Source organism: Salvelinus alpinus, chromosome 23, assembly GCF_045679555.1.
Source record: "Salvelinus alpinus chromosome 23, SLU_Salpinus.1, whole genome shotgun sequence".
Lineage (NCBI taxonomy): Eukaryota > Metazoa > Chordata > Actinopteri > Salmoniformes > Salmonidae > Salvelinus > Salvelinus alpinus.
The window spans coordinates 42,660,282-42,682,692 of NC_092108.1; the positions used below are offsets into that span (position 1 = coordinate 42,660,282).

The 22,411-nt window shown below is 42.7% G+C and overlaps 1 protein-coding gene and 1 pseudogene across 2 annotated transcripts; both read right to left on the reverse strand.

Moving 5' to 3' along the window:
* Positions 1–976: 976 nt before the first annotated feature.
* LOC139551067 (ras-related protein Rab-6B-like) lies at positions 977–10,593 on the reverse strand. 2 transcript variants are annotated; one of them, XM_071362421.1, is made up of 8 exons: positions 10,386–10,593; positions 7,933–7,991; positions 6,570–6,623; positions 6,181–6,286; positions 5,807–5,918; positions 5,133–5,226; positions 2,623–2,689; positions 977–2,154 (listed from the first exon to the last, which is right to left on the reverse strand). In XM_071362421.1, the coding sequence occupies exons 1-8, from the start codon at positions 10,453–10,455 to the stop codon at positions 2,090–2,092; spliced, it is 627 nt and encodes a 208-aa protein (XP_071218522.1). In that variant the 5' UTR covers positions 10,456–10,593; the 3' UTR covers positions 977–2,089. The 2 variants fall into 2 exon arrangements, with proteins under 2 accessions (XP_071218522.1, XP_071218521.1); XM_071362420.1 differs by having other exon boundaries at positions 6,558–6,623; positions 10,386–10,591.
* Positions 10,594–10,722: 129 nt separating this feature from the next.
* On the reverse strand, positions 10,723–21,826 carry LOC139551065 (solute carrier organic anion transporter family member 2A1-like; annotated as a pseudogene).
* Positions 21,827–22,411: the final 585 nt, after the last annotated feature.

Below are 22,411 nucleotides of genomic sequence, written 5' to 3' on the forward strand. Positions count from 1 at the left end.
ATTCTTTGGGCAAACAAAGTTATTGAGACTGAGGACGGAAAAAAATGGACCTCTAAAGGGAGATAATCCCCCGTGGGCTGACGAAAGGGACAGAGTCCTCATTGTGACCGTCACCAACTTGACGTCAAACGACGCTGGAACATACTGGTGTGGAGCGAAACAATTTGGACGGCATAACTACATTGAAGTCAACCCTTGAAGTCTCTAAAGGTACTGCAAACCTTTGTTTCTCATCCTCAAATACTTATCACTCCCTCAACAGATTACATTATACATTCCTAATCAGGCCTCTGCTTTTGGCCCGAAACCTAACTTGAGATCCCTTCCCATTACTAATTTTTCATTGACTCAATGCATGATTTACGTGATTGTCGACATCCTGTATCTCAAGTTAGGATTCCACCCTAAATGACGACGCGAAGGTCTTTTCTTGTCTTTTCCCACTAGCACTGACTTAGCTGATAAAAAAACATTGTTGAGGGAAAATGTACTTGATATGAGTATGAGGTGTTGTTGTCTCACCTAGCTATCTTAAAATGAATGCACTAATTGTAAGTCGCTCTGGATAAGAGCGTCTGCTAAATGACTAAAATATCAAATGTAATTTCAGATATAACCTATTCACACTATTGTGCGAACAGTGCTGTGTTGACTCAGTGATTTTCTTTTCACATTGTCCTTTCAAGCACGGTTCCAGCAACTGTGTAGGAGGTGTAGCCAGGCCAGTCCACTGCTGCTCGGGTTGACTCAGTAGTTTAACAATTAGGGTCGGGGCCAATTCTGAATTGAGTTGTGAATTGTTCTTTAATTCCAATTAATTCTTGAATTTCAATTGAATTTCAATGTGCCACACCTTACAGGTCTGCATTTCAAGTAATTACAGTAGTCTGGAGATATTCTAAGATCTTTTTGTAGGTTTATAATAATTCATCATTCAATTTTGACAGACGAGACCATTTCGCAATGGGTAAGTGTGGATGGTTAGGAAAGTGAAGCCCTTTAATCTTTCATTTATTAATAATTAAACATTATTACATTATTCATACCAGTGAACAAGGACCACTTCTACCGAGGGACGTTCATAACATACATATTACATTATTATATACAGTGCAGTGCAGTACAGTAGAGCTTAATGTGTTTTACCGGGGGAAAGGAGGAAGGAAGAGGGAGAAGAGGAGAGGGGGGGGGAAGGGGGGAGAGGGGGGAGGAGAGAGGGAGGAGAGGAGGGGGCAGGAGAGAGGGAGAGGGGCAGGGGAGAGGAGAGGAGAGGGAGGAGAGGAGAGGGAGAGGAGAGGGGGAGGAGAGGGGGAGGAGAGAGGGAGGAGAGGAGAGGGGGAGGAGAGGGGAGGAGAGAGGGAGGAGAGGAGAGGGGGAGGAGAGGGAGGAGAGGGAGGAGAGGAGAGGGGGAGGAGAGGAGAGGGGGAGGAGAGGGGGAGGAGAGGAGAGGGGGAGGGCTTGTGAAATTCCATTGGTTTTTTTCTTCTTCTTTCACCACAGCACAGGTGTTCTATAAAAGTTGCCCATTGAGAGTGACATATTTTCACAGCTATAGTACTGTAAGTAAGGGTGAATCTATGGTAAATCAACGCCTGTGGGGAATATCAAATGGAACACATTGTTGATATGAGTATGCTATTAATATGCTATAAAACATTCTAAGTTAGTCGAGCCACTCCAGGGTTGTAGGTTTGAGATCGGCGTGCATGCGTGCTGCAGATATTCAGACAGGGCAGCCATCTTGGAAATGGACTTCCCCACTTTTCCCAATTTACGTGTCATTTTTGGTGCTTTCCCTTTTATATAAAAAAATACAAAACATAATGGCGAAAAGAATTTGAGTTTCATTCCATTTCCTCCCTTTTTTCATTTTCTAAAACTTTTTTTTCTCTTTTTTTCCTTCTCTGGCACTTACGTATTGACAAAGTATACACTATTTTACAACTGAAGACTGAAATAACACTTGATTCGTCCAATCAGATATACGGTACGCAGCCCATATCCAATCAGAAAAGTCAACTGGAAGCTAACCAGTAGGAAGCAACACAACAAGCCTATGGTGTGAAGGAAGCTGTCCGACAGCTCTGCATTAACACAAGCACCCACCCTCAGGGACAGTGGGTTCTGCTGGTTTGTCCAGCTTAATGTCAATCACTGGAAAGTATCCAATTAAGGAAAAACTTAGGGAATACATAAAACATTATCTGCATATTCCATTCTTAACCACAAAACTATGGTCCAAAAGAGTCAACAGAGAAGACTATAATGCAACATAATAGACACTCCTCTCAGATCTCTCTCTCTCTCTCTCTCTCTCTCTCTCTCTCTCTCTCGCACACTGTCCTTCATCATGTTTCCCTAGGCACAGGGTGCTACCCTGCTATACCGCCACTAGGGGGCATCCTCTCCCCCTGTCCTATAGAATTCATACCAATCAACTACGTAATATTACTGGTTCACTGCACTGAAGATGTCTGCTTATTTCTACTTATTTCTTTGTGACAGTGCCAGCAACCACAATGAGTTAAATCATTTTTCTCTGCACTGAGTTTCTCTTTGCTGTTCTGGGCCTTGGTTGACAGATTGTTAAGTCACTCAGGGACTCTCTGTTCTAAAGGATACTGCCTTCAGGGTTCGCATCGTCCAAGCTCTCCATCCCAGGTAAGGCTGCTGCAACACGTCGAAACAGCTAGAGATAGAGAGAGGGAGCGAGAAAGGGGGAGAGAGAAAAAGGAAAATACATTGAAAATATATAATTTAATTAACATAAAACTACATCTTAAAAGGAATTTCCACTGCATAAATCTTACACACTATAAAGAAATGGTTCTATATAGTGCCAAATAAATAGTTATTTGGCTTGCAACCACAGCAGAACCCTTTTTGGTGCTATAGGTAACCTTTTTTTGAAAGTTCTATAAAGAACTATGCTCATCAGGTTCTAAGTGGAAACTTTATGGTGCTATAAAGAACCCTTTTCTAAGGTTCTATAAAGAACCATTAAAAAAAAAATCTATATTGTATCTATATTGGTTACAACCCTTTTTGGGGCAATATAGAACCATTATGGGGTTCAACCTCGTAAGTCCTCGGTAGAACCACACAATTTTTTAAATTTGGTTTTAGTAGTGTAAAAATTCCATAGGTTTTACTATTGTGTAAATCAACAAGTTGAATCAGGTATGCTAGCTCTGGGACAACAGTTGGGTCCCTGAGGAGCTTATTGAGAACTACTGACTTAATCAACTGTTCTCAAATTACACAAGGCCATACATGAGTCTTTCATTAACACCATTAATCACAAAACATACAGCTATAACATGTTAAACCATTACACAACAGATTAGACAAACTGGAATGACACTCTCACTCACGGTTGCACAAAAAGAGCAGGGCACAAACCACGCCCAAAAATATTTGAATGATGCCGCCGCCATAATTTAAATTATCACAAAAATTGTAAAGAACCTTTTTTTGAAATGCAAAGAACTACTGAAGGGCTCAAAGGGTTCTTCGGTCAGTATGGTTCCACATAAACTCAGCAAAATAAGAAATGTCCTCTCACTGTGATCTGCGTTTATTTTCAGCAAACTTAACATGTGTAAATATTTGTATGAACATAACAAGATTCAACAACTGAGACATAAACTGAACAAGTTCCACAGAGACATGTGACTTACAAAAATGTAATAATGTGTCCCTGAACAAAGGGCGGTTCAAAATCAAAAGTAACAGTCAGTATCTGGTGTGGCCACCAGCTGCATTAAGTACTGCAGTGCATCTCCTCCTCATGGACAGCACCAGATTTGCCAGTTCTTGCTGTGAGATGTTACTCCACTCTTCCACCAAGGCACCTGCAAGTTCCCGGACATTTCTGGGGGGAATGGCCCTAGCCCTCACCCTCCGATCCAACAGGTCCCAGACGTGCCCAATGGGATTGAGATCCAGGCTCTTCGCTGGCCACGGCAGAACACTGACATTCCTGTCTTGCAGGAAATCACGCACAGAACGAGCAGTATGGCTGGTGGCATTGTCATGCTGGAGGGTCATGTCAGGATGAGCCTGCAGGAAGGGTACCACATGAGGAAGGAGGATGTCTCCCCTGTAACGCACAGCGTTGAGATTGCCTGCAATGACAACAAGCTCAGTCCGATGATGCTGTGACACACCACCCCAGACCATGACGGACCCTCCACCTCCAAATCGATCCCGCTCCAGAGTACAGGCCTCGGTGTAACGCTCATTCCTTTGACGATAAACGCGAATCCGACCATCACCCCTGGTGAGACAAAACTGCGTCTCGTCAGTGAAGAGCACTTTTTGCTAGTCCTGTCTGGTCCAGCGACGGTGGGTTTGTGCCCATAGGCAACGTTGTTGCCGGTGATGTCTGGTGAGGACCTGCCTTACATCAGGCCTACAAGCCCTCAGTCCAGCCTCTCTCAGTCTGAGCACTGATGGAGGGATTGTGCATTCCTGGTGTAACTCGGGCAGTTGTTGTTGCCATCCTGTACCTGTCCCACAGGTGTGATGTTCGAATGTACCGATCCTGTGTAGGTGTTGCTACACGTGGTCTGCCACTGCGAGGATGATCGGCTGTCCGTCCTGTCTCTGCAATGCTGTCTTAGGCGTCTCACAGTACGGACATTGCAATTTATTGCCCTGGCCACATCTGCAGTCCTCATGCCTCCTTGCAGCATGCCTAAGACACGTTCACGCAGATGAGCAGGGACCCTGGGCATCTTTCTTTTGGTATTTTTCAGAGTCAGTAGAAAGGCTTCTTTAGTGTCCTACATTTTCATAACTGTGACCTTATTTGCCTACCGTCTGTAAGCTGTTAGTGTCTTAATGACCGTTCCACAGGTGCATGTTCATTAATTGTTAATGGTTCATTGAACAAGCATGGGAAACCCTTTACAATGAAGATCTGTGAAGTTATTTGGATTTTTTACGAATTATCTTTGAAAGACAGGGTCCTGAAAAAGTTTCTTTTTTTTCTGAGTTTAGAACCATCATCTTTCCCCCAAAAAACCTTGAGGAACCCTACTTTTTTAGTGTGTATTCTTGAGTGAGTCAAACTTGAAGCATATAAAGTGCCTAATTAAGAAATTGAAAATGTTTATAGGAAGAATCACCTGTTTGACATTGGTGCCTGTTTTGGCACTAGTTTCGATGAACATCACGTTCAGTTCTTTGGCTCTCTGCTCTCCCTCTTCGATAGTGATTTGCCTGTGGGAGAATCAGACCAAAGCATACATTCAGATGTTAAAGGGGAATACTTTCTAGAAAGTTTGAACAGTTTTTTTTAGAACCAATGGCGTTAAACAATTGATGCATTAAATCAAATCAGGTAACTTATGTTCATCATTTCAATCCATATGTAGTCAATTTTAAAGGATTGAAAAAGTAAAAATAAGGCAGACAAAAGACCCCTTTGATAGGATTATCCAAGTTCAAAGCATTCAAAAACAGATACAGATGTACTATCTGAATTTGATCACTCTTTTGTCGCAGAGAATTTTGCAAACTTGTAGTGTATTTGAGGTTTAAAAGGCTTCTAAAGTTTTTCATTTCCACCTACAAACTTTAGAAGCCACAAAAATATCCTAACAAAAAAATGTATCAACTCCTATAAAAATGTCCATTCATTATAATCCACATAAAAATTCACATGTCCTGTTGCTGCAGGATTATTTTCCTGCTGTGAGAAACTGGTCAAATTAAGATAGAACACCTGTATACAGCATGTATTCAGTATGTAGGCCTAATATATAAATAACATGTGTACCAGACATAAACGATCACCCACCTCTTCTCCTCCAGGTCTGTCTTGTTGCCCACTAACATGATGATGACATCACTGCCCCTCTCTGTTCGAACGTCGTCAATCCACTTACAGGTCTGCTGGAACGAGTTCACGTCTGGGAAGGAAATATATCATGTACCTTTTTACTGGATGTTACTGTGTATTACAATGTACGCCATTGTAGGGCACAGTGTGTGTGTGTGTGTGTGTGTGTGTGTGTGTGTGTGTGTGTGTGTGTGTGTGTGTGTGTGTGTGTGTGTGTGTGTGTGTGTGTGTGTGTGTGTGTGTGTGTGTGTGTGTGTGTGTGTGTGTGTGTGCGCATGCGTGTGTATGTGCATCCATCCGGTTCTGCTCGTCGTGTGAGTTCTGCCACTCACTTGTAATGTCATACACAACCACAGCGACAGTAGAGTCCCGTATGTAGCTGGGGATGAGGCTCCTGAAGCGCTCCTGACCTGCTGTATCCCACAGCTGCAGTCTCACCTAGACACACACAAGCCCACTGAGCTACAGTACTGGCTAAGCAACACTGTTAAACTACAACAAGCTTTTACAAACATGTTCATTTAACTTCCTTTCACCATAATCATTTATGAATGACTCATTTACAGTATGCAGTAATATGTATAGTATGTATAGTTAGTATGTGTAGTATGCTAGGACAAATAGGATGCTTTGTACTAGTTAGGGTGCTAGGCCCCTAAAATGTAATAATGTAGTCCATGTTGATCTGTGTTCATTTCAGGTAACTGACAGAGTTTCTTACTGTTCGGTCCTCCAGGTACATGGTCTTTGATAAGAAGTCAATCCCAATGGTCGCCTGTCAAATAAAACAAGAGTAAAGTGATATTCGTAATAATTGTGCAATAAAAGTCCAGTGTGTCACAATAATAGCACACAGGGTACAGTGTGTCACAATAATAGCACACAGGTTACAGTGTATCACGATAATAGCACACAGGGTACAGTGTGTCACAATAATAGCACACAGGGTACAGTGTGTCACAATAACAGCACACAGGGTACAGTGTGTCACAATAACAGCACACAGGTTACAGTGTGTCACAATAATAGCACACAGGTTACAGTGTGTCACAATAATAGCACACAGGTCACTGTGTGTCACAATAATAGCACACAGGTTACAGTGTGTCACAATAATAGCACACAGGTTACTGTGTGTCACAATAATAGCACACAGGTTACAGTGTGTCACAATAACAGCACACAGGTTACAGTGTGTCACAATAATAGCACACAGGTTACAGTGTGTCACAATAACAGCACACAGGTTACAGTGTGTCACAATAATAGCACACAGGTTACAGTGTGTCACAATAACAGCACACAGGTTACAGTGTGTCACAATAACAGCACACAGGTTACAGTGTGTCACAATAACAGCACACAGGTTACAGTGTGTCACAATAACAGCACACAGGTTACAGTGTGTCACAATAACAGCACACAGGTTACAGTGTGTCACAATAACAGCACACAGGTTACAGTGTGTCACAATAACAGCACACAGGTTACAGTGTGTCACAATAACAGCACACAGGTTACAGTGTGTCACAATAATAGCACACAGGTTACTGTGTGTCACAATAACAGCACACAGGGTACAGTGTGTCACAATAATAGCACACAGGTTACAGTGTGTCACAATAATAGCACACAGGTTACTGTGTGTCACAATAACAGCACACAGGTTACAGTGTGTCACAATAATAGCACACAGGTTACAGTGTGTCACAATAACAGCACACAGGTTACAGTGTGTCACAATAATAGCACACGTTACAGTGTGTCACAATAACAGCACACAGGTTACAGTGTGTCACAATAATAGCACACGTTACAGTGTGTCACAATAACAGCACACAGGTTACAGTGTGTCACAATAATAGCACACAGGGTAAAGTGTGTCACCCTCTATCTTTTGTTATTCACAAAGGAAAGGATGTACTGTGATAGATAGGAAACCTAAAAAATATATTTTGTGTGAAGGCCAAGCGCACAAATCTAATCATGTCTATTGTAATTAGATTTGTATTGCCCTTTGTGCTGTAATTCTTGTCCTATCATTTGTTTGTACCAGAACATGACATAAAGCAGCCAGGTCTTACCTGATATGTGTTGTCGAAGCTGTCGTACATAAACCGGGTGATCAGGGATGTCTTCCCCACTGGAAGAGGAACAGAACACAGGGGTGAATATCAAAGTTATTTTCTAAAAAGCTTTATGCACCAATTTTTCACATTTGTGTTTTTTCATCAGAAATGAATGCTTATGGGTACTTTTTTGTGTGTGTACAATTTTACTGGTTTCTGAATTTCTATTCCTAGATTTTAGATGTGTATTAAAATGGGTTTTGTTGCAAAGGGCTATATATAATTTTTTGTTGTTGCTGGAATTGAATATTCGTATATTCAGAGAGAGATAGGGCTCGTCCCAAATGGCACCCTATTCCCTATATAGTGCCCTATTTTAGACCAGAACCCTATTCCCTAATAGTGCCCTACTTTGACAAGAGCCCTATTCCCTATATAGTGCCCTACTTTAGACCAGAGCCCTATTCCCTATATAGTGCCCTATTTTAGACCAGAGCCCTATTCCCTATATAGTGCCCTACTTTCGACCAGAGCCCTATTCCCTATATAGTGCACTACTTTAGACCAGAGTCCTATTCCCTATTATAGTGCCCTATTTTAGACCAGAGCCCAGATCTCATATTACTGTATTGATTAATTTAGTAAAATATATATATATTTTCAACATTGATGTCACAAATGTATCATTTGTACAGTTCTTTATTAAAAAATGTAATTATTTGTCACATTTGACTGTGTAACACCTTGCAGTGCTACTTGTGTCTCTGAGAGACACAAGTAGTTATACAACAAATTGGGACCGTTTGTCTCTCTGAAAAAAAACCCCATCTAGTGTCATTTAATAACCCCATGCCATGAAACCCCAATCTCTTTCAGAAGTTCTTTAAACAAAAAAAAACGTATTTGCCAACATTTCTGAAAATGGTTATACTATATAGTATTTTGGGATGAAACTCTTCATATACATACATACATAAATGTATGTATGCATGCACAAGCACCCTCGCGCGTACACACACGAAACCCACAATCACAGGTACACTGAATGACAGCCTAGTTAGCACCCATTACTCAATGTTCATCACTCACAGCCCAAAACAATATGAGGTTAAGCTAATTGTTAAAACCTGAAGATCTAAAGATCATCAATGGTCTGTGAGTGTTTTAGGGGACACTCATCACAATTAGTAGCCTACAGAAAACAATTGGCAGTGGCCAATACAGGCTTGAAATCAGCACCACGGACAGCTACATAACAGCATACATTATGGAAAGCCACTAGGCTGCTACATACAAATGCAATAACACACATGCACACACAGAAACAAACACACACACATACACGCGCAGTACCATGGACAGCTACATCTCAGCATCCTTTTCTATGGAAAGCCATGACAGCTACCATTACATACACACAAACATACAAGAACATACACTCAGTTATGGAATAGACATGACACACACACACACTCTCTCTCTCTCTCTCTCTCTCTCTCTCTCTCTCTCTCTCTCTCTCTCTCTCTCATACACACACACACGCATGCACACACACACACAAATCCATTATATTATAAATAAACCATTACAATGCCCAAATGTATAGTATTTTACACTTCAATACCATGATCGAGCAGAGGTGGATAGCCACTCCGACTGTCTGATGTCTGACCACGTATTCTAAGAGGTTTATAGAGCTATCGATCTCTAGAGTCTACGCCATATCAACCACGTAAACAGTCATTGTTCTCTAAATTATTGAATTCTTGAATAAATCATCATGTTATGACACTAACAGACCATTCGTGACCATTAGGATATTATGATTTGGAACGGTGAGTCAACGGATTGGAGACAGTGACTGCGAGGTTTATAAAATCGACAGACATCGCCCAACCTGGGTGTGTCCCGAAATGACACATGGGAACTATTTATCTATTTAACCATTTTAAACCGGGGGGGGGGGGGGGGGAATCATAGCTAATCATATAATAAGTTTAAATGTTGAAGTCTATAGTCAACGATGGAACTGTGATAAATTGTTATTGTAATCTTGAAACGGAGCGAATATTTCTGCCGGCCACTGCACCACATCAAAACATACAAATTCATATATCACGTCGCTTACTGTATCTGTAATACCAATGATGATGAAATACAATGAAACATGATTAAATAGAGAAATTACAAAATAACATCGGTAAAATGCGGAGGATAGCCTACATTGTATTTCATGACGTTTTAGATCGAAGTGGATGACTAATCAGATTTTCTACAGAAACAAAATCGTGACAGGAACCAGTGAATTGGTTGATTGAGTTAACATATGACACAAACTCTCAACACATATACAAAATAGTGAAAACTTTAAAATAGACCAAAGAATACAGTTATGGCCTTCAAGATGCGTTATCATGTTTGGCAACTGATAACCAAGCCTCCGAGGCGTTCCAAAAGACTCAACTCACCGCTCTGTTCTCCTAAAAAGACCAGTTTGAATTTCCTCAGAGGGTTCCCCAAGTCTCCTCCGGCGGACATGGTTACAGCGATAACTCTATCGGATTATAATAGAGCTTTTCTGATCCAGAGGCGTTGGTTCTATCACTATCGGTGTGTCGGGATCCTCCTCTGCTCATAGAATGATGGGAGTGCAGCTCAGCATCGTCCTGTCAATTTAGGATGCGTGTGCGCCTGCGTGACCTCACCTTATTCATCCTCTCACCTTCTTGAATATTATTGCATTTTCTCCCGTTAATTACACAATGTAGAGCTACTCAACAGTAAATTAAGTAACATAATAAAATATTGAAGATTTCAGGTTAGTTTTATATTCAAAAAGACTGTGTTATAAACCACAATATTTTTTTTTTATAGTAATATGACATTCAGATTCATTCACAAATAGTGTCATTGATACACATAAAGACAATGTAAATACTGTACAATAAAACAGTAGTGTATACAGGTTTTCATGATAAGCAAACCAAAAACATTCCTTTATCAAAGTCGCATGTGAGGTTATCAAAAGTCCCTTAAAATAATGGAAGAAACTATGTCAATATTGATTATATTCCAAAATAAAACACGTTCATTGATGATACTACATAATAATAACATTTAGCAGACACTTTTATCCAACGCGACTAAGACAGCTGTCGTTAACAGTGACACATATTCAGTTTAATTGGCCGATGCGGGAATTGAACCTGCAACCTTAGTGTTGCCAGTATTGTGCTCTAACTTGAGCCGTAGGAACCAATGGTCTTGACCCTTTCCCCAGTGGCCCCTCAGGGTCAGTGCTGGCCTCTCACACCGGCACCTCAGGCTCCTTCTCAATACTCAGACAAGGTGTGTGCTGTACTCTCCAGCCTGCCAGAGCTAGCAGCACCAACCCCAGGCACTTATAACCCACCTGCAGCCCAAAGTACCTGGGAGAGAGGACACAGCAAGAACAACATGTACCATATTCAGTATATTCATCATGATAAGTGTCTTTATTTATTCCCAATCTCAATAAAAAAAACACTCACAAGGACAACAAGACGTTGTTCTTTGTGACCCCTAATTTGCAAGCACATCAAGTGCGGCCGCACCTGTTCCGAAGGATGTTGTTGTCGTAGTAACCACAGGCGCCCTGTTTATTCCCACAGGCGTGCTTCCACCAGACACAGGAGTAGTCGATGGCCAGCCCAAACACAGCAGGGGCTGGCAGCCAGGCTGAAACATATATGAAATATATTCAGACATTGGATTTTTTTGGGGGACTGGAACATAATGGAAAATGAAGGATAGGGCATTGTTGTCCAGCAATCACATGCGCTTAGAGGCTAACTTACCTAGCATTCTTATCAGCAGGAACTGGACTCCAATTGCAAAAGATTTCTCCTCTTGAAAGACTGTCCTGAAAAACAAATTGAATAAATCATGCATACATATCATCATCATCATCATCTTCACCCCACCACCACGATCATCAACACCATAATCATCATCACCACCAGCCCCATCATCAACACCACCATCATCATCATCATTACCACCACAACCGTCATCACCAGTACCTGAGCACCATCATATAGATGGGGTTGTGGGAGAGGCTGGCAATGAAGCCAGCGAAGGCGATGAGGAGAATGGCAGGCAGGACGAGGTGAGGGCAGCTCTTGGTACAAGAACCTGGGAGGGCCCTACCTATCCCCATACCAGCCGCGCCAGCGGGCACAGCAGACAGAGTGGTCACACAGCTACACATGGTGTAAGTCTAGAGAGGAGAGTAAGGGTACATTATTTTAACAGTATTTTCTTACAGTCTTAAAGGATGTCCCACACTGCATACAGAATTAGGATCTTAATTTGAGCCAGTTTGCTACAGCAGGAAAATAATCCTAGCAGAAGGAAATATGATTTACTATGTGTATTATAATCCATGAACATTTTTTTTTGGGGTTGATACATTTTGGATAAAGCAAATCTAATCTGACAGTTTAAAGTGGAATAAACTACAAGTGTGCATTTCCAGCTGTGCAGGAAAATTCTCAGCAACAAAAGAGTGATCAAATTAAGATCCTACGTCTGTAAGCAAAAGGACAAGTAGCCTTTGACTCGTTTATGAGTTACAGAGGCTTCCAAATGTATTTCAAATACCAATTTCACATAGTTTGGTTTCAAATTGGTTTGTGCTATCTTGCCACAGATCTATTGACCAGGCTAGGTTTCACATAGTCTATCTCAAGGATGACCTATGTAGTACCTGGACTCTGTGAGGGTTTAGTGTATCGATGGTGACATTGGTGCAGCCAGCGTGACAGGGAGAGATGTACTCTGTGTTGTCCTCTCCACACACAGGGTTAAATACGTTATTCAGACAGGAACAGTTGGAGTTACAGAGAGATAGAGACCTGGGGAAAATAACAACACTAGTGAGATCGGATGGTCCTGATAGAATCACAGGAATAGAATCACAGAGTTTGATGATGGCTGACTTGTTCCTTTCAAAATATACTATTTGTGTTAGTGATAGAATAGGAAATAATATTCGCCAACATTTGATGGTTGATTAGGAATGTACTGAGTATAGGCTACAATGGTGCAACATGTTGAGTGTACAATAAAGTCAGTGATCTATATAAAGGTCATGACGTAGCGAGAGTATAAGGAGACTTAACATGAATAATTGAGAGCTGAGGATTTGTGCTGCCGATGATTAAAAAAAAATAATCACACAGTAGAATACCGCACCACAGTAACGAGGGGTATTTTTGTATAGACAGATCCAGCTCACCTATTAGCCCACTGGTCCTGTGTGTGACCGTAGTCTGTGTTGACCCCCGCCACTCTCTGAGTGGAACAGCCCATGAAGAAGAGAGGTACACAGAGCAGTATGGAGAGGGAGAGAGGTACCAAACACAGCCAGAGGAGGGTCCGAACAGGTGGGCGTACACGCTTCATCACCACCCCGCCCAGCAGCAGCCCTACAGCAGCCATGGGCAGGTTGATGGCTCCTGTAGAAAGACAACAGGGTGGAGGTCACAGCTGGTTATAGAGAAAAAATGATGGAAAGTTGCAAACTACTTAGAGACATTGTGTGTGTGTGTGTGTGTGTGTGTGTGTGTGTGTGTGTGTGTGTGTGTGTGTGTGTGTGTGTGTGTGTGTGTGTGTGTGTGTGTGTGTGTGTGTGTGTGTGTGTGTGTGTGTGTGTGTGTGTGTGTGTGTGTGTGTGTGTGTGTGTGTGTGTGTGTGTGTGTGTGTGTGTGTGTGTGTGTGTGTGTGTGTGTGTGTGTGTGTGTCTGTGTGTGTGTGTGTGTCTGTGTGTGTGTGTGTGTGTGTGTGTGTGTGTGTGTGTGTGTGTGTGTGTGTGTGTGTGTGTGTGTGTGTGTGTGTGTGTGTGTGTGTGTGTGTGTGTGTGTGTGTGTGTGTGTGTGTGTGTGTGTGTGTGTGTGTGTGGACGTGTTAAACTATTCTTGTGGGGACCAGAAGTCCCTACAAGAATAGTAAACAAAGTAAAAATTGACCAACTGGGGACATTTTGTTAGTCCCCACAAGGTCAAATGCTATTTCTAGGGGGTTTAGGGTTAAGGTTAGAATTAGTGTTAGGGTTAGAATTAAGTTAAATATTAAGGTTAGGAGCTAGGGTTAGTTGTAGGGTTAGGGTTAGGAGCTAGGGTTAGGTTTAGGGTTAGGATAAAGTTTAGGTTTTTGGGTTAGGGTTAGGGTTAAGGTTAGGGTTAGGGTAAGAATACGGGTTAGGATTAGGGTTAGGTTTAGGTTTAGGTTTAGGGTTAGGGGTTAGGGGTTAGGGGTTAGGGAAAATAGGATTTTGAATGGGCCTGAATTGTATGTCCCCACAAGGTTAGCTGTACAAGACTGTGTGTGTGTGTGTGTGTGTGTGTGTGTGTGTGTGTGTGTGTGTGCCTGCGTGCATGTGTGCATGGGTGTGTTTGGTGGGCATAGGTTTGTGTACGTGTGCCTGTGTAAGTGTAGCGTATGTAACTCCTCACCGATGAGTAAGCTGCCGTAGGTGGCGGTGGTGCCGTACTGGTGCTCCAGGAACTTGCTGAGGAAGGTGGCGAGGCCGGCGATGGAGGAGGAGAAACAACACTAAGACAGGATCAGCAGCAGGAAGACAGGCCGCAGCAGCATCCTCAGGAGCAGACGCGGGAACACTGGGATATGCACATTAACACACACACAACGGCAAGACACATATACACTATACATACAAAAGTATGTGGACACCACTTTAAATTAGTGGATTCGGCTATTTCAGCCACACCCGTTGCTGACAGCCAAATCGAGCACACAGCCATGCAATCTCCATAGTAGAATGGCCTTACTGAAGCTCAGGGACTTTAAATGTGGCACCGTCATAGGATGCCAACTTTCCAACAAGTAACTTTGTCAAATTTCTGCCCTGCTAGAGCTGCCCCGGTCAACTGTAAGTGCTGTTATTGTGAAGTCGAAACGTCTAGGAGTAACAACGGCTCAGCCGCGAAGTGGTAGGCCACACAAGCTCACAGAACGCGACCGCCGAGTGCTGAAGCGCGTAGCGCGTATAAATCGTCTGTCCTCTGCTGCAACACTCACTACCGAGTTTCAAACTGCCTCTGGAACCAACATCAGCACAAGAACTGTTCGCCGGGAGCTTCATGAAATGTGTTTCCATGGACGAGCAGGCGCACACAAGGCTAAGATCACCATGCGCAATGCCAAGCATCGGCTTGAGTGGTGTAAAGCTCGCTGCCAATGAACTTTGGAACAGTGGAAATGCGTTCTCTGGCCATTCTCTTCATCATCTGGCAGTCCAACGGACAAATCTGGGTTTGGCAGATGCCAGGAGAACGCTACCTGCCCCAATGCATAGTGCCAACTGTAAAGTTTGGTGGAGGAGGAATAACGGTCTGGGGCTGTTTTTCATGGTTTGGGCTAGGCCCCTTAGTTCCAGTGAAGGGAAACCTTAACGCTACAGCATACAATGACATTCTAGGTGATTCTGTCCTTCCAACTTTGTGGCAAAGGTTTGGGGAAGGGCCTTTCCTGTTTCAGCATGACAATGCCCCCATGCACAAAGTGAGGTCCAAACAGAAAAGGTTTGTCGAGATCGGTGTGGAAGAACTTGACTTGACTGGCCTGACCTCAACCCCATCGAATACCTTTGGGATGAATTGGATTGCGAGCCAGGCCCAATCGGCCAACATCAGTGCCCGACCCCACTAATTCTCTTGTGGCTGAATGGAAGCAAGTCCCCGCAGAAATGTTCCAACATCTAGTGTAAAGCCTTCCCAGAAGAGTGGAGGCTGTTATAGCAGCAAAGGGGAGAACAACTCCATATTAAAGTCCATGATTTTGGAATGAGATGTTCGACGAGCAGGTGTCCACATACTTTTGGTCATGTAGTGTATATTAACATACACAAGAACATACACACAAACATCGACTTTATCCCTTTAAAGGAACTTACTCTTTAAGAAGTCAATTAAAGAGGTCTCTGAAGAGGTCTCATCTTTCAAAGGGTCACTTTCAGTCTTAGGTGCCTGAAAAAAAGCCAGATAATCAGTCAATAGCCTGAAACATTTTGAGAATGAGGATAATCAGTCAATAGCCTGAAACATTTTGAGAATGAGGATAATCAGTCAATAGCCTGAAACATTTTGAGAATGAGGATAATCAGTCAATAGCCTGAAACATTTTGAGAATGAGGTATTAGTTATCTCTTGAATCGACTTAGAATAGAATGAACCCAAACCCAGGAAGTGGTTGACCACCTACTTTGGCCTGGGCCGGGACCTTGACCCTGGGGAAGAAGAAGTAGGGGATGGAGGCCAGAGCCAGACATCCAGAGGAGACCAGTAGGCCCATCCACCATGCCCCAACCCAGCGAGGGTCAGACGGGGTTAGGTCCAACGGACTGTCTGGGATGAGACAGAGGGGGATCAGAGGGATGGGGGAGACAGGGAAGAAGGAGGGGAGGGAGAGAGGGGTGTGAGGGGATGGGGAGAAGGATTGGGATGATGATGGATGGATGGAAGGAGAGGATGGGGGAGAAGAAGAGGGATGGGGTCCAAGAGCAGGGAAAGAAAGGTAGAGAACATTAAATTCATTGCTTCATATTTTGTATACTGTATATGCTCTTCTCATTCTCACAAACGGGATCTAACAGTTCAGCAGTGACTTACCTAAACCTATCTTGTCCACATCGACATAGATTCGGAGCATCATGGAACCCAGGAGGTACCCAAAGGCTGGCCCAAACACAGAGATGGAGAAAAGGATGGCTAGAACACACAAAAACTAAATCATGACTTAAATTCCAATCAGGTGAAACTTGAAATATTCTCCTCACCAGGACCAGATTCAATGAAGCCCCATAAATGATTTAATTGATCATATCCTCAGATCAAATCAAAATCATCAACAAAACATTTAAATCTAACAAATGTTTCAATTAACAGTTTGTCTGGTTCTCCTGCCAGAAACATATTTGTATTTTTTATTTAACCTTAATTTAACTAGATAAGTGAGTTAAGAACAAATTATTATTTACAATGATGGCCTACCCCGGCCAAACCCTCCCCTAACCCGGACGACACTGGGCCAATTGTACGCCGCCCTATGGGACTCCCGATCGCGGCCGGTTGTGATACAGCCTGGGATCGAACCTGGGTCTGTAGTGACGCCTCTAGCACTGATCCCTGATCATAACAGATTCAAGTAAAGCAGCACCCAGGCAGCACTGTAGCAGTATCTTACCAATGTAAAGAGCTGAATTCCCAGGCTCAGCAAAGTCATCTATATAGGAGATGCCAAAGGGCTGGATGGGCACCGAGCCAATGCCAAACAGCACCTGGGCAGCTGCCATGGTCAGCCACTGGGTCCGCACCTCAGAGGGGTCCCCACCGCCCCCCTGTCTGCACACTTCAGGGGCAGAGGAATTCTCCCTTGGAACACACGTGTCCCATGACCCACCGGCTAAAAGCACATTCATATATATATTTCTGTGTGGTGATCAGTTCAGTCACGTTGAGAAACATGCATTGAGCCTTATTATTACTTGTGCCAACCTATGAAGTACAAAAACAAAAAAATATTTACACTCAGTGTACAAAACATAAAGGACACCTTAATATTGAGTTGCACCCCCCCCCCCCCCCCCTCGGTTACCCAGAAGTACAATTATCTCACTAAAGTTTTTCCTTTCCTGTTTTACTTCTGGGGGGAATGCAGTTAACAATTGTGAATTCGTGAGGAAGGGTAGGCTCGTGAGGAAGGCTTCCTCGTGAATGGAAACTCTCACACAAACACCTCTCTTTAAACACCGTGTTTATCATGGCCAAGAATCACATTTTTGTTTTCATGAATTTTTGCAATACAGACAATTTTGACTTTGTAGCTGTGGAATCTAGTGGAAACCGTCCACACACAGGCTTGAAAATCACTGGACCATTTCACACACCGCCTTCGCCCAATCCTGATTCGTCCACATTTTTTTACCAAACCAGGAACTAAATACTGCTGCTCGTATTCACATAATTCTATGTGAGCCTTGACAGATTCTCACCGTTTCATCTGTCCATGAGAGATTAATTGAAATATAACTAAATTGATAAAAGTGTTGATAAAATCTAACTTAACATTTTATACATCAAGATTTTCTCTAAAGTGTACTATCGCGAGCCAGCCAGACACAATTAGACCTGTATTCATAATCAAATTGGTTTCATGGACTTCCTGCACTGTAATGCATTGAATTTTTGCAAAACTGCACTGTAATATATTGAGAGTAATATATAGGGTTTTGTCTTCTTACCAGCTGACATAAAGTGGTACTGGTAGGGCCTGGACAGGAAGTGAGGTAGGGCCAAGGTGGCAGCAGCACAGGACATGAGCAGCCCCCCAAAGCCAATGAAACGAGGCCGGTTGACCCGGCTCCCAAAGTAACTGACAAACACCACCAGCACCATGTTCCCCATCTGTAGGACACAGTCACAGCCCAGCGGACATTCAGTTGAAGTCGGATGTTTACATACACCTTAGCCAAATACATTTAAACTCAGTTTTTCACAATTCCTGACATTTAATCCTAGTAACAATTCCCTGTCTTAGGTCAGTTAGGATCACCACTTTATTTTAAGAATGTGAAATGTCAGAATAATAGTAGAGAGAATGATTTATTTCAGCTTTTATTTCTTTCATCACATTCCCAGTGTGTCAGAAGTTTACATACACTCAATTAGTATTTGGTAGCATTGCCTTTAAATTGTTTAACTTGGGTCAAACCTTCCACAAGCCTTCCACAAGCTTCCCACAATAAGTTGGGTGAATTTTGGCCCATTCCTCCTGACAGAGTTGGTGTAACTGAGTCAGGTTTGTAGGCCTCCTTGCTCCGACATGTTTTTTCAGTTCTGCCCACACATTTTCTATAGGATTGAGGTCAGGGCTTTGTGATGGCCACTCCAATACCTTGACTTCGTTGTCCTTAAGCCATTTTGCCACAACTTTGGAAGTATGCTTGGGGTCATTGTCCATTTGGAAGACCCATTTGCGACCAAGCTTTAACTTCCTGACAGATGTCTTGAGATGTTGCTTCAATATATCCACATAATTTTCCTGCCTCATGATGCCATCTATTTTGTGAAGTGCACCAGTCCCTCCTGCAGCAAAGCACCCCCACAACATGATGCTGCCACCCCCGTGCTTCACGGTTGTGATGGTGTTCTTCGGCTTGCAAGCCTCCCCCTTTTTCCTCCAAACATAACGATTGTCATTATGGCCAAACAGTTCCATTTTTGTTACATCAGATCAGAGGACATTTCTCCAAAAAGTACGATCTTTGTCCCCATGTGCAGTTGCAAACCGTAGTCTGGCTTTTTTTAATGGTGGTTTGGAGCAGTGGCTTCTTCCTTGCTGAGCGGCCTTTCAGGTTATGTCGATATAGGACTCGTTTACTGTTGATATAGATACTTTTGTACCTGTTTCCTAGAGCATCTTCATAAGGTCCTTTGCTGTTGTTCTGGGATTGATTCGCACTTTTCGCACCAAAGTACGTTAATCTCTAGGAGACAGAACACGTCTCCTTCCTGAGTGGAATGGCGGCTGCGTGGTCCCATGGTGTTTATACTTGCGTACTATTGTTTGTACAGATGATAGTGGTACCTTCAGGCGTTTGAAAATTGCTCCCAAGGATGAATCAGACTTGTGGAGGTCTACAATTTTTTTTCGGAAGTCTTGGCTGATTTCTTTTGATTATCCCATGATGTCAAGCAAAGAGGCACTGAGTTTGAAGGTAGGCCTTGAAATACATCCACAGGTACACCTCCAATTGACTCAAATGATGCCAATTAGTCTATCAGAAGCTTCTAAAGCATGACATAATTTTCTGGAATTTTCCAAGCTGTTTAAAGGCACAGTCAACTTAGTGTATGAAAACTTCTGACCCACTGGAATTGTGATACAGTGAATTATAAGTGAAATAATCTGTCTGTAAACAATTGTCGGAAAAATGACTTGTGTCATCCACAAAGTAGATGTCCTAACCGACTTGCCAAAACTACAGTTTGTTAACAAGAAATTTGTGGAGTGGTTGAAAAACGAGTTTTAATGACTCCAACCTAAGGGTATGTAATCTTCCGACTTCAACTGTAACTGGTTGGACTGTCATTTCAGCCAGATTAAGGTTGTAAACTGGTTGTAATTATGTCATTTCAATCAGCCATGTCTGCTGGGAGAGTGGTAGAACAGGAGAGAGACCCTTCTAAAGTGAGAATGGAGCACTACATAATATGTTACAATAAATTCCTTTTTTATTTAATAGAATTTTAAAGAATGTGACTTCAAAGTGGCTCTTATACCTGTGTATTGACACTATATTTCCCATTTACTTTTGACGTATCTATACTGTCATACATATGTATTAAAAAATACATTCTTTAGTGATTTCAAGTATTGTTGTACTCATCCAGGCTATATAGAAGTGCTGGAGTGCATTGAGTTGTACATGCAGGTGGTTATCCCAGTGGAGACCAGCAGGGGCTGCTGTACCTCGTGCAGAGAGGAGACGGTGCCCATAGACATGCTGTTGAAACCGAAGCGATGTTCAATGGTGGTGATGCAGCTCTTGAAGTAGGCACTGTGCAGCAACTGGGTGAGCTGGAGCAGACTGTGACACAGCACAAATATCTATGTGTGTGTGTTGGGGGGGGGGGGGGGGGTAGTAGTCGCATGGTAAAGAGGGAAATAGGGGAGGAGAGAGACAGAGGGAGGATCGGAGACCGAGAGAGGAATAGGGGATGAAAAGAGAGATGTTGGAAGGAAGAGAGAGAGAGATAGAGAGGGAGAGAGAGAGAGAGAGCAGACATAACTCAAACTGTCAGCCCACAGCAAAGAAGATATTCTCTGCTACTGCTACTACCTGAATCCCATCAGTCATGGAGTTACCTGCAGATGTTCTCTTGGTACTTGGAGGTCTTCACTGCTTATAGACGTTCTCTGTGTACCAATAGTAAGTCTGTAGGCACTGAAAACCCACATGGCATTCTTTGTCCTTGTGTGTTCTCTGGTAACCTTTGTTCTACCTCATGTCTTGCTGTGACTAAAGAATGAGGGGAAACTGTTTTTGATCTCGACTTTGAGCCTAAGTATAGAACGTTTGTAGTCCGTGCAACAAGTGGGATCTTGAAGCAATATTTGTGTTGATCTTCAAAGTTGTTTCCCTCACCCTAAAACACTAGCACTTTTCCTAATTTTTTCCCCTTTATTCTTGTTGGACAATTGAATCAGTCACTTCAAAACTGCTTGCTTGCTTAATGGACATTTTAGTTTTGAATCAAATTGGTCAGCAGAGTTAAGCTGCAGATATAAATTAAAGGGATGTTCAACTCCAACATCAAAGTTTGTCAGATGTTTACAGACCTCAGATAAGTCCACGTCCCAGGCCATCTGTTTTGTAGATCAAACTATACGCCACATTTCAAAGTGAATGGAAAATATAAGCACCATGCAATTTACAGACGTGCTTATCTTTTACATGTATTTGGTATTGAGCGATAGGCCTGTAGCCGGATCTGCACAGCCGATGTCACGAACTCATCTAGAGATTCTAACATTTTTGAGACGTAGAAACATCTGAGAATGTACCAGGATGCATTCATACATACCTTTATGTTACAAGATGGTTTTGACTTCTCTTTTTTCTCCTCCTCCATTCTGACAGCTGGCAATGTTCACTCACCCCAACAGCGGGAAACAATCCAAACTTCCAAGCTTCTTGTCTACTGCGTGTGAGAGTGTGTGTGTGGATGTCACGGTGGAATCGTGGTGTGCATGTGCTTTGGGTGGTCACAACAAATTCTTCGAGTTAACCCTTAGATGCCTCCGAGAACAAAAAGTCACTTCCCAAACAACACCTGGACAGGAAAGTGATAAAACGTCCAATGTGTCAGAGAGTACAGAAACAGAGAGTTGTCGCAAGCACATGGTAACATCTGAGTCAGTAATTGGCCGAATGGGTTTCCCCCCCCCCCACGGATTGGCATGACTGCCTTTGGCTTTAAAAAATGTGAGCAAAGCAACTCCGATCAAATCCCGGGAAGGTACATGTTTAGCTAACTGTATGGCCCAACCTGGAGTGTTGTACATTCTGGTCTAAGATCTGATGGACATTCTGGTCTACACCCAACAGAAGAATGGCTTAACATCAGAGAACATCCAGAGAACTTGATCCTTCAAAGGTCATTCAACATAAGGTACTTTAGTGTTGTAGTGGTTCAATAAGAAACAGTTTGAGCTGCAGTAAATCATGTTGTACTGCAGTAAATCATGTTGTACGCTGGGCGTGGGAAGACCTTAGGTTATGTTGTAGGGATGTATGCTCTTGGTCTTACCATTTGCAGTATCGATATCATAATATACTCATTATGGAAGCAGATTCATGCCAAAAACGATTTGGATTTGGATTTAATTACAGTAGACTCGGCTTCTTTCAATTGATTCATAATTGCATAAC

What these genes read in the sequence shown, in the direction of transcription:
- LOC139551067 (XM_071362420.1), bottom strand. Translation starts at nt 10,455, where the DNA reads ATGTCCGCCGGAGGAGACTTGGGGAACCCTCTGAGGAAATTCAAACTG. An exon ending in GGTTGTGTATGACATTACAA is followed by an intron (nt 5,919 to 6,180) that starts GTGAGTGGCAGA and finishes TTTCCTTCCCAG; the next exon opens with ACGTGAACTCGTTCCAGCAG. An exon ending in ACAGACCTGGAGGAGAAGAG is followed by an intron (nt 5,227 to 5,806) that starts GTGGGTGATCGT and finishes ATTCTCCCACAG; the next exon opens with GCAAATCACTATCGAAGAGG.